This window comes from Magnolia sinica, chromosome 6, assembly GCF_029962835.1.
Source record: "Magnolia sinica isolate HGM2019 chromosome 6, MsV1, whole genome shotgun sequence".
Classification (NCBI taxonomy): Eukaryota; Viridiplantae; Streptophyta; class Magnoliopsida; order Magnoliales; family Magnoliaceae; genus Magnolia; species Magnolia sinica.
This window is the reverse complement of record NC_080578.1, coordinates 38,066,721-38,079,982: the sequence shown is the minus strand read 5'-3', so window position 1 is coordinate 38,079,982 and position 13,262 is coordinate 38,066,721. Positions and strand designations below refer to the sequence as shown.

The following is a 13,262-nucleotide window of genomic DNA, read 5'->3' as shown; positions in this document are numbered from 1 at the left end:
TAGAAAAGTTTTTAAAGAAACAAATTAGGAAAGCTTCTAAAAAAAACAAATTAGAAAAGTTTCTAAAAAAAAAAACAACCTAGTTTCTAAAGAAAAAGAAAAAGGAAAGTTTCTAAAAATAGAAAGGAAGTTAGTTTCTACAAAAGAAAAAGGAAAGTAAACTAGTTTCTAAAATAGAAAAAGGAAAGGAAATTAGTTTCTAAAAACAGATTAAGAAAGTTTCTAAAAAAAAAGAAAAAGAAAAGGAAAGTTTCTAAACCTAGAAATAGAAGGATAAGTCAATTTCTAAAATAATTCGAATAAGGGGATAACAGAAATTTTTAGCAGCTTATGTCAGGGTTTATGGACCTCTAAACAGCCATATATGATGAGAATTTATGCGTAATGAACATAAACAATCAAACCCTAAACATGAAATGAATTCCCCTACAAGAACCCTAGGCTCTGATACCAAATTTGATGCAGGACATGAAAATTAAATATGATATGTGAGATTTCAGGCTTAAGATCACGTTAGTTCAGAAACAATTACACAAATTCCATATCCCACATGAAAGTCCAAACATTTAATTAAGGGGAATCTATGCGGGTCCAGGCCTCTACATGATAGGGCTGGATCAATAAAAATTATGAACCAAACGATACTCAATGATAAGAAATAATCATCCACACATGCATAATAATCAGTCTCTAATCCAAGGGATTTAAAAATTCCAATTCGAGGAACCCTAGGGTAAGAAAAGGGGCATAAAATTGAAGATTTGAGTAATTTAGGGTTAGGTTTAGGGATTTTGGGTGAAAGCGGAGTGAAAGAGAGGAGAGAGATGAACCAGAGAAGTACTGCACGCATGGACAACAACAATGGCCCAGATGCACGTGTGTGTGATCCTGGCCGCACGTGTGTGGGGCCCACTATTAAGAAAAAGGCCACCTTGGCCCTAGTCGGCCAGGGATAGACTCCAAAACCTCCAAATCTTAGCTCGATCTGATGTACGGTTTGTGCATGGTGCTCTGCCAAAGTTTCAGCCCTCCTGTAAGGCCAGATTCTGAAATTCTGCTGTGGGGAGGAGAATTGCTGCAATAGATGATTGATTCGAAGTGTAGATGATGGGGTTAGATGAGAAGAAAGGATGGTAGAAGATGGGTAGTAGAGATGGCGATGAATGGGGGCGAATCGGGATAAAAGTGGCTTCTCACCACGGGAGTTAACCCTAGATGTGGCTTCGCACCCAATTAGGCTTTACAACTCAGAGAGTAGGAAAACGCAGAATTTTTATTAATCTTCAATCAATGAAAAAAGCTACAAGGGGTGCCTATTTATAAGAAAACCCTATACCCCAAAAACTCACACCATGTGCGCAACCTATTACTTGATGATGAAGTAAACTAAAATAAAAACCAAACAGAGAAATCTAAAGTGTTCGTGATGTTCTAAATAATAACAATAAGCAAAACCTAAAATATGAAATCAATCCGGCGAGTGGGCCATGATCATAAGATCTCATGATGTGCTTTTCTTGACTATCGGGCCCACTTTTTTTTTGAACCAAAACTTGTCTTCTAGATAGGAGGCCCTCCCTGGACGTCGTCATCGAGCCAGATCGATAGTGGGGTCCTCCTTCTGCGTATGTACGTGCGTAGGGGTGGTGGTTTGAGTGCGCGTGTGCGCGTGATGTCCCCATCATAGATCACTTTGGGTAGTGGGCCACGATCATGAGATCCAATGATGGGATCTACATGATGATCTGGTCCACTCTAAGGAACAAAGACACAGTCCTCTAACTAGAAGGCCCTCAATGGATGTCGTCATCGATCCAAATCGAAGGTGGGGCCCTCCTTGCGTACGTGCGTAAGGGGGGCATGCGTGTCCGCGAGATGTCCCCATCATTGTCCCCCTCCCTTTCCTCGATAGGTTCAGTTTTCCAACTTAGCATCTGTGGCATCCGAGGTCTCAAACGGTTCCACTGCTATTCGTCGTGTAATGTCTTATGATAGAGGTGACATAGATGGGAAGTCCACATATGGATACTGTATCTTTGTTGGAGATAACTTAGTGACCTGTAAAAGCAAGAAATATATATTTGTCGCCAGATCAAGCACCAATGCAAAATACGTGGCCAGTGAATGCCATCACTTCTACAGGAACTTCAATTTTTCGGTGGAGAACCATTGATTCTATAATGCGATAATCAAGCATCATAGCCAATAATTTGGTTTTCCATGAACAGACAAAACACATTGAAGTGGACTGCCACTTCATTAGAGAAAAGATAACATCCAAAGAAATTCTCACCCAATGTGTCCCATCCAAGCCTAGTTAGCCGACACATTCATCAAGTCTACGTCATGTTCATAAGGATCGCGTGTTAGTAGCAAGTTGAGAATACTCGATATATATGCTCCAGCTTGAGGGGGAATGTTGAAAGGAACATAGTTGAAAAAGTTTTCTAGTTAGTTGAACAAGTTACAAGCAATAGTTGAATATGTATGGTATTGGGCCTAGCCCACGTTAAAAGCCCAAAGGGCCTAGACACGGTTTGTACATGTCTTATAACATTATAAAAGGAGTGAGAGGTTTAGGGTTTGAGCAACCCATCCTCATCACGTCTCTCTTCTTCTCCATACATACAACTCTCTTTCTCTCTCTCACTCTCTCTCCCTCTTCTCTCCTTCTTCTTCTTCATTCTTCATTTCTTCTTCATCATTTACACCACTAGACAGCATGCACTATACATCAGGGCGCCCACAGCCTGATCGGCGGCTAGTGCACTGTGTCAATTTGCACACTGTCAAATCAGGGAAATCTAATGTTTGGAAGCGGGTCTAAATGTTTTCTGACGAGCATGAGCATTGAGGATTCTAAAATTTGGCCTTTCCGGCCCTCAATTAAAGTTGGTTCCTTAGGAAGGCTTGGTATTCAATCTGGGAATATGGAGGAGCCTCTTGTTTTGGGCCTTTGGTCCATTAAGGGTATTTCAGTCATTCTTTTGTGATGTTAGTAGTTAGGGAGTTACGAAGATTGTTAATAGTAGTTTTGATTAGTTGACCGGGGGGGGGTTGGGTGGGGGTGATGGGGATTGAGTTTGATTGGCATTGCCACCCGATCTTAAATTCTTCTGATGGTCTTGTTCCTAAATTTGAAATCTATTAATAAATCACAGTAAGGGCTCAATTACAACAAAAAGGGGTCTATTTTCCAATCACTTTCCTCTTGCCTCTTTGCAGCATCAATGGATTCCACAGCCCAGCCAGGACATGTGGGTGTACCTGATTGGCAAGAGGATGTTTATCAGAAGGTAATGTCTCATACTTTTTGTTTTTGGTAATAGTCTATTTGTTTATCTTGGTCCTTTGATGGATCTTTATTCCATGGCTATATAGAATACACGCTTGAGAACAATTCTTAATACTCTATAGGCTATTGTTTGGTATGTAAGCAAAATCGCAACTACATTAATCTGTTCTGGAACACTTCTTTCCTTAATTTAATTTATTGTTCTGTCTAGGTGTATCATTGTTTTCAAAAGAGCAAGTTATGTATGTGCCTGTTTCTTGTCTTTCATCTTGTCTCCTTTGTGCTTTGTTGGGCGATTCTAGGATTTTACTGACAACGAATCCGATTGTTGCCTTGCATGATGCATTTTACATTGAAGCAGTTGAAGCAATTTACTAAGTTCATTTGCCATTGATATAGCATGAGTTGCAACTACAACAGGAGTTACTTTTTCATACTGAGGTTCAAAATATTATAATGCCTGTAGCATTTGGAATGTATCGTGATAAGTTCATAAGGATTTACAATACAAACACCCATGCCATGATACAGAATTGCATCTGAAAGAATCTTTCGTGTCAGTGTGTAACATCGATTACACTTCAATACACATGCAGTGTATTGTAGATACATCTATCCCCAGATAATTATCATGGAGTTCAGTGTGTAACATCGATTACACTTCATTGTATCATATTGTATCATTATTGCAGGAATGCATTACAATTGATTTATACAGCGAGACATCTTCATCATCTAAACATTATCCCACTTTATTGGGGTCGGCTCCATGAATCTTGTTCTGCCATTCCACTCTATCAAGGGCCAGACCTTTAGTTAGACTGTAGGTCATCAAGTCTTTTCTTGCTCCCTTCATCCACGTCCTTTTCGGCCTTCCCATTGCCCTTTTAGAGCCTTCAACTGGTACCAACTCACTCCTAACTGACTCAGTTCTTGGTCTCCGTTGCATGTGACAAACCATCTTAGTCTACTTTCTCTCATCTTATTACTTTGGTACTACTACTAAGTTCATTTGAATGTTATTCATTTCTAATTCTATCCTTCCTTGTCTTGCCACTTATCCATCTCAACATCCTCTTTTCAGCTATACTCATCCTATGAACATGTTCTTTTACCCCCCAACATTTTGTCCCATAAAGCATGGCTGGTCTTATAGCTATATGAGAAAAGAAAGTGATATATCCCACAAGTGTTACAGCAATATATCCTAAAAAAAGAAAAGAAAAACGAAAAAAAATTAGATTTAGACAACGATATGAAACATTCAAATGTTTTTTTTTTTTTTTTTGTATCTTGGTGTTGCACTTGCTTTGGCAACAATGTTGCACACGAGTGTCATAATTTTGACACATCTTAGAAGCAACCTCCTTAAAGAACCACAAAAGTTAGGATTTATGAATTCAGCTTTATATTTTGATCTTGTGGAATATTTATATTGTAGTTGGGTTATAATGTGTTAGATAATTGTGATGTTACATTTTACATATAAATGCTTCCTTTCAAGAAGTGTAGAATTCTAAACCCATGTAATTGTAAGGTTATGCAATGCCTAATTTAGGAAAAGGTAGGAAAAAAAAAAAAAACATAATGCAGATGTATTTGCGGCTCCTGAATACTTGGGAGTGTTGGAAATTGAGATGTCATTGACTATGCTAGTGGAGCACAGAATGCAAGGTGTGGCCTAACGGGCTAACAGTCGTTATGTAATGGTATCGGTGGTGCCCCTTAGAGATATGAGGGTGTAACAGGTACCCCTTGAAAAACGACACCATAATGGTCGTAACAAGGCGTAGTGGCTGCCATTCCTCTCTATCAAGGGCCAGACCTTTAGTTAGACCGTAGGTCATCAAGTCTTTTCTTACTACATCCATCCACATCTTTTTGGGCCTTCCCATTGCCCTTTTAGAGCCTTCAACTTGTACCAACTCACTCCGAACTGACTCAGTTCTTGGTCTCCGTTGCACATGACAAACCGTCTAAGTCTACTTTCCCTCATCTTATTACTTCGGTACTACTACTAAGTTCCTTTGAATGTTATTCATTTCTAATTCTATCCTTCCTTGTCTTGCCACTCATCCATCTCAACATCCTCTTTTCAGCTATACTCATCCCATGAACATGTTCTTTAACCTCCCCCCCCCCCCCCCCAACATTTTGCCCATAAAGCACGGCTGGTCTTATAGCTATATGAGAAAAGAAAGTGATATATTCTATAAGTTTTACAGCAATATATCCTAAAAAACGAAAAGAAATTTTTTTTTTTTTTAAAAAAAAAGAAAAAAGAAAAAAAAGATTTAGACAATGATATGAAACATTCAAATGTTTTTTTTGTATCTTGGTGTTGCACTTGCTTTGGCAACAATGTTGCACATGAATGTCATAATTTTGACATATCTCAGAAGCAACCTCCTTAAAGAACCACAAAAATTAGGATTTATGAATTCAGCTTTATATTTTGATCTTGTGGAATATTTGTATTGTAGTTGGGTTATAATGTGTTAGATAAATGTGATGTTACATTTTACATATAAATGCTTCCTTTCGAGAGGTGTAGAATTCTAAACCCATGTAATTGTATGGTTATGCAATGCCTAATTTAGGAAAAGGTAGGAAAAAAAAAAAAAAAAAAAAAAGGAAACATAATGCAGATGTATGCGACTCCTGAATACTTGGAGTGTTGGAAATTGAGATGTCATTGACTATTTTAGTGGAGCATAAAATGCAAGGTGTGGCCTAATGAGCTAACGGTTGTTATGTAATGGTATCGGTGGCGCCCCTTAGAGATATAGGGTTGTAACAGGTACCCCTTAAAAAAAGGATGTCGTAATGGTCGTAATGAGGCATAGTGGCCGCTACCTCCCTTGCAGTAACCTCCCCCCCATAATGGTATGGAAACTTTTTTCCCCTTCAAAACAACTGCAGATGATTCCAATTTTTTCCCCATTTCTCTTCAATTTTCATTGTTCTCAAAGTGATCTTAGGCTAATTTAGATATACCTTGTGCGCGGATTAAAACATTCGATTCAAGCGATTTAGATGAATCAAAGCACCTTGGTCCATTCTGTTAAAAAATCGAAAAAAAAAGAGAGGAAAGTTTTCAATTTATTTATTTATTTATTTATATTTTTATTTTTTTTCTAATTTCTTACTGGAATTGATGTACGATGAATATTTGTACAAATTCATGACTTAGGGCCTGTTTGTTAACACTGAAAAAATCACGGAATGTGGAATCCAGAAAACGCTCCGCGTTAAGTGTTGTTTGTTAACATCCAATCCGTATAGCGCTCCATGATTTTCCCTCTTTTTTTTTTGGGCAATGGAGGCCTGGCTTAATAGTGAATATGGAATGCGCTCTGCGGATTCTTCTCAGAAAAAAATTCCTTCCAAAATTGCCCTTGCGCATGTTGCTATGCAGACCTTACGGTCTTGATCTTTGGCCACATGAAGTGAGCATCACCATGATATTTAAGTGAAATCCACCTCTATCATCAGGTGAGTCACACCATTTAAACTGTAGGGCCCAAAAATCAACCCCGTATGAAAGCTTTTATGGCCCACAAGATGTTTGTAATGGTCAATTACCACTGTTTCCTGTATAGGTTTCCTGAGTTGTTTGGTATTCTAAAGAATCAACATCATATAAGACAATTGCATACTTAGCAGATATCAATAATAATCAATGGTAAACATGCAAATGTACATGATATGCCATGAGATGCATGCGGGAAAATCCATCCATGTAAGTGACTACTTATCTAATGTGTCCACTCTCCTTTAGACAATTTGGGCTTCTTGACCATCTCCCTGATGATCTGTCAGCTAGATTTCAATTTTCTTTCTTTGGACAATTTTCTCTTTTGAGACACGACTATAATTCAATGATCTAATCAATGCATTACACTTCTCAAGTACCGGTAGCAAAATCAACAATTATCAATGATCTAACCGTTGATCGGCAAGGCTGGCCCCTAATCCTTAAAATCCATGCCATAGACAGTCCATTATATTGAAAATACACTATCTTTAGTACAATCCGAACCATTCATCAAGTCTTAAACCTTACAGTTATGACAAGATCTTGCTTTAAGCTATGTTAGATGCTAAGATCCATCTAATCCGACCATTGAATTTCATGATTCATCTCAAGGTTGGATCTAATGGTTTAGATTTATAGCTTAGGTTGGGTGGATCTTGCTTTCCTTGCATTAAACCTCCCAAATAGATGTTTATACTTAAAATGAACGTTGGATTGGGCTCGATTGAAATATTAACCACCCAAGTTGGTCATTTTGCATTTTCCTCTAAAACCATGGCTCGGATCTAAGATCGGTCCAATGATCATGGTGATCATGACCAAATTATGGTCCTATTGATGGGGACATCTCGCACACATGCACGCCCCCCCTACACACATACGCAAGGAGGAGGGCCGCACCATTGATCTGGATCGATGACGACATCCATGGAGGGCCTCCTAGTTAGAGGACTATGTTTTGGTTCCTTGGAGTAGACCTGATCATCATGTGGATCCCACCATTGGATCTCATGATTGTGGCCCACTACCCTAGATAATCTAGGACTTCGAGTTTTGCTTATTATTGTTATTAGGAACATCATGAATGGTTTAGATTCTTTTGATTAGTTGTTATTTTTGTTACTTCGTCTTTAAGTAATAGTGTGCGCACATGGCACGACTTTTGAGGTATAGGGTTTTCTTATAAATAGGCAACCCCTTGTAGGTTTTTCTGGATTGAAGATTATTAATAAAATTCTACGTTTTCCTGCTTCTCTAATTCTCTGAGTTGTGGAAATCTAATTGGGTGTGAAACCCTCCCTTCTTCGAAGGGCTAATTACCGTGGCGCGAAGCCACATCCATCCCAAATCGCCCCCACCTCCTACCATCTATTTTCATCATCTCCCACGGCCATCCACTCTTCAAATCCACCTTTATTTTGCAGCTAATCCTTCTCTACAACAAATTTTCAGAATCAGGCCCTATAGGAGGGCCGAAACTTCAGCGAAGCACCGTACTCAAACCAGTCATCCGATTGCCCTGAAACTCGGTGTGTGGGTGACCCATCCCTAGCCGACCAACCCCTAGTTGGCCCTTCTTTTGTTCGTGGGCCCCACACACTTGGGGGCAGCAATCCTCGCGCGTGCGTCAGGCCAGCCCGCTGTCCACACGTGTGGACTGATTACAAGTTCTCTCTCTCCTCTCTTTAACTCCTCTATCACCTTATTTCCCTAACCCTAACCCTAGATAATCCTAAATCCTAAGTCCTATTCCACTTTTTTGCAAACCCTAGGTTTTCCCGATTTGAAACATGTGAATCCCTTGGATTGGGAATAATCCTTTGCTTGTGTGGATGAATCTATTCTCCTTTGCATATTGTTTGGTCCATAATCTTAATTGATTCAGCCCTAACATGTGTAGGCTTGGACCCTCGTAGATTCCCCTTGTTGAATGCTTGACTGTATATAGGATGTGGAATTTTTGTGATTGTTTTAAAATTAGTGTGATCTAAAGCCTGAAATCTTGCATATCATATTTAATTTTCATGTCCTGCATCACCTATACATGATTTAAATTACAGATAACTTTAGATATCCAAATCTACCGTTGAAACCTAGCGTAGTCAGTGGGGCCCACGGATCTACCACTTGATCATCGGTAGGTCTACTATCTAAGGCTAGATTAGATTTCAAGTCTTATTATGGTTTCCAGATCTTAGTCCAAAGGTAGGGTCCACCTAAATCAAGATGTACAAGAAATCAAGGGATCTAATTCAGGACACAAGTTGTCTAGCAATCCAAAACATCATATCTCACAACATCATGATCTTTAACAAGATTAGATTATCAAATCTAAACAAATCGATAGTGTGGCCCACTAAGATGGTAGTGAGCACGAGAGGCGGGGCCCACATGATCATCTTACCTCAAATCTAAAATAATCAAAGATACATTTTTATGTAAATTAAGTTTACGCCATCTAACAGTCGATCTTGTGGTGAGCCATCCACTAGATCCATGGGCTGATTTGTTAATCCTAACATTTGAGTAATCCAAATCCATAAAATGAATTGGATATCCCTTCTTTTGCCATGTGGGGCCCATCACATAAGATCGAGGTTAATCCATACCGTTGATCAAGGTCCATATCTACAAATTATTCTGCATCTACACATCAACATATCTACACATTATCATTATATACTCATCTCAAGATCATGTGGTGGGGCATATTTGTAGGATCAGATCCAATGGTCCCACTACATTAGATCAATCATTTATACAAAAAATCTTCAGTCCAGATTGATTCCAAAATCCACATCTTAAGAATCTAAAATCATTTGCTTATCCATCATCATATATGGTCCATGTAGTCTTGGAATACATAGATCTAATATGCAATTTCATAGATTACACATTTTTCAACAATATACATCAATAAGATCAAGATCAAGCAAGATGGGGTCCATTGACAACATTGGGGAAAACCTCTTTTTTTAACATCAAAAGGGGCCATTGACAACATGGGGGGAAATCCTCATTTTTCAACATCAAAAGGGGTCCATTGCCACGTCAGCAACCATTAATATTGAAAAAGGGGTTTTTCCCCTATGTTGTCGATGGACCCCATCTTGCTTGATCTTGATCTTGTTGATGTATATTGTTGAAAAATATGTAATCCATGGAATTGCATATTAGATCCGAGTATTCCAAGACTATGTAGGCCATATATGATGATGGATAAGCAAATCATGATTTTAGATTCTTAAGATGCAGATATTGGAATCAATCTGAACCGTAAATTTCTTGTATAAACGATTGATCTAATGTAGTAGGACCATTTAGATATGATCCTATAAATGTGCCCCACCACATGATCTTGAGATGAATATATGATGATAATGTGTACATATGCTTATCTGTAGATGTAGAATAATTTGTACATATGGACCTGTGTTTGTGATTTAACGGCGATCTAGTTAGATCTAAATACTATAACCATTGATCAATGGTATGGATTAACCCCGATCTTATGTAATGGCCCCAAATGGCAAAAGAAGGGATATCAAATTCATTTTATGGATTTGGAATACCCAAATGTTAGGATTAACAAATCAACCCAGGGATCTAGTGGATGGCCCACCACAAGATCGACTGTTTGATAGTGGAAACTTGATTTCCATAAAAGTGTATCTTTGATTATTTTAGATTTGAGGCAAGATGATCATGTGGGCCCCACCTCTCGCGATCACTACCATCTTAGTGGGCCCCACCATCGATTTGTTTAGATTTGATTATCATATCTTGTTAAAGATCATGATGTTGTGAGATATTATGTTTTGGATTCCTAGCCAACTTGAGTCTTGAATTAAATCCCTTGATTTGTTTTACATCTTGATTCAGGTGGACCCCACCTTTGGACTTAGATCTAGAAACCATAATAAGACTATAAATCTAATCTAGCATTACATAGTAGACCTACCAATGATCAATTGGTAGATCAGTGGGCCCCACCACTTTAAATTGTACATCAAAAGTGGGCCATACTGCCTATGCTAAGTCTCAACAGTAGATTTGGATATCTAAAGTTATCTATAATTTAAATCATGTATAGGACCATGATTTGGCCATGATAACTATGATCATTGGACCAATCTTAGATTTGAGCCATGGTTTTAGAGGAAAAGACACAATGATCAACTTGGGCATTTAATATTTTGATCGAGCCCAATCCAACCGTTTATTTTAAGTATAAACACCTATTTGGGAGGTTTAATGTAAGGAAAGTAAGATCCATCTGGCCTAACTTATAAATCTAAACCAATGGATCCAACCTTAAGGTGAATCATGAAATTCAACGGTCAGATCGGATGGTTCTTAGCATCCAACATAGCTTAAAGCAAGATTTTGTCATAACTATAAGATTTAGACTTGATGAATAGTTCGGATTGCATTAAAGATTTTGTATTGTCAATAGAATGGACTATTTATGGTATGGATCTAAGGATTAGGGGCCAGCCTTGCCGTTCAACGGTTAGATCATTGATAATTGTTGATTTTGTTCTAATATTAGTGTACCAGTACTTGAGTCGTATAGTGCACTGGCTAGATCGTTTAATTATAGTCATGTCTCAAAAGAGAATTGTTCAAAGAAAGAAAACCGGAATCTAGCCGACGGATCATCAGGGAGATGGTCAAGAAGCCCAAATGGTTTAAAGGATAGTGGACATGTTGGATAAGCAGTCAATTACACGGATGGATTATCCCGCATGCATATCGTGGCGTATCATGTACAATTGCTTGTTTACCATTGATTATTATTTTTATTTGCTAAGTATGCAACAACTTTATAAGATGTTGATTTTTTAGAACACTAGACAACTCGCGGAACGAGTATCCCTTAAATTCTTGGGCGAGCGTCCCACGTGGACCCGAGTTGGTACTAATAGGGCCTTCTTTGACTGAGGTCAAGGCTGGGGAAGAAGTTTGACCAGCTTTAAAGTAGGCCACTCATCGCTAGATTATACGGTCACACATTGTACGTAAGAAACCACGAGCAAGTCTTGTGAGTACGCTACTACATGTAATGGATTTGTGTAGGTTTTGGTTGAATGGGTGTTGGCAGGCTGGATGCTGTGCGTAGCCATGGCCCTGGTGGTTCAACTTATAACTATACCCTGGTAGTTGGCATACTTATACCGTTACCTCACAACTTATAATGGGGGTGTACATGCCATTACACGTAACGGTATCAGTGGGGACCGTTACACCTACCGATATCGTTACCTCACACCTAGAATGACTACCTAGTGCATGTCTAAACAATGAATTCATTTTCATCCACCAACTATGGATATTGTAGACTTAAATAATTTAACATCACTTTTTTATATATGTGGAGCAGACCAACAAAATTGCCTATAAAATTTCAGCAAATAAAAGGAGTGGACACTAGTTTACTTTTTCAAAATCTACAGGAGGCTAGAAATTCATAGAGCTAAATATCAAAACATTTCGATTTTTTGTTTCATTGATTGACTCCACTCAATGGTTTTGCCTCCTACTATAGATTCTGGACAAGGGCCTTGATGATGGAAAAGGAAGGTGTTAGGCACCTCTACCCATGTCAAACACAATCTCTACTTGGGGGTTGAAATTTTAGAAATGAATATAAGATGAATATATGATGAAATAAATAAATAAATAAAGAGTAGAAAATACTAGAAGATAGTGAAAAAGTGTGTTGGAGAATCATCAAAAGTTCTATTCTTTGTAATGAATAAATAAATAAATAAATAAAGAGCATAAAATAATAGATGATAGTGAAAAGGTGTGGTGGAGAATCACTGAAAGTTCTGTTCTTTGTAATTAATAAATAAATAAAGAGCAGAAAATAGTAGATGATAGTGAAAAGGTGTGGTGGAGAATCACCGAAAGTTCTGTTCTTTGTAATAAATAAATAAATAAATAAATAAAGAGCAGAAAATAGTAGATGATAGTGAAAAGGTGTGGTGGAGAATCACTGAAAGTTCTATTCTATGTTATGTTCTTGTCGGATTTGCGGAAGCCTTGATTCATAATCACTTTTCTTATAATGCGTAGAGATTCTAAAAGGGAAAAAAAAGCTTTAAAAGCCTCCCCTTTTGTAATGGTTACCGACATGGTGTGCCATAAAGGCTGTTTTTGGGTTGTAAAGGCCGTTAACACAAGGGCCTATTTGGGAGTGTAGATTTGGAACCCCCGGGATTAGAAACCCCCTGGATTTGCAATCCTCCAAGTGTGTTTGGCACCCTGGAGTGTGAATTAACTTTAATCCAAAAGTACCTATCCATGGTATATTTATAGGGGTTTGAATTTAATTACTAAATCAATTTTAATATCTCTAATTAGTGAGATATGTAATTTTTGACACAATGGTTGTGATAAGCCTGCTGAAATATATGCTTTGCC

General features: G+C 38.2%; 1 protein-coding gene across 1 annotated transcript in view; it reads left to right on the top strand.

The window, feature by feature from the left end:
- LOC131248674 (mediator of RNA polymerase II transcription subunit 15a-like) overlaps nt 1–13,262 on the top strand; it is an 83,595-nt gene that overhangs the window by 42,109 nt on the left and 28,224 nt on the right. Inside the window, exon 6 of the mRNA XM_058249060.1 lies at nt 3,226–3,296. Within this exon, the coding sequence (XP_058105043.1) occupies nt 3,226–3,296 (71 nt within the window). The remainder of the gene's footprint in view (nt 1–3,225; nt 3,297–13,262) is intronic.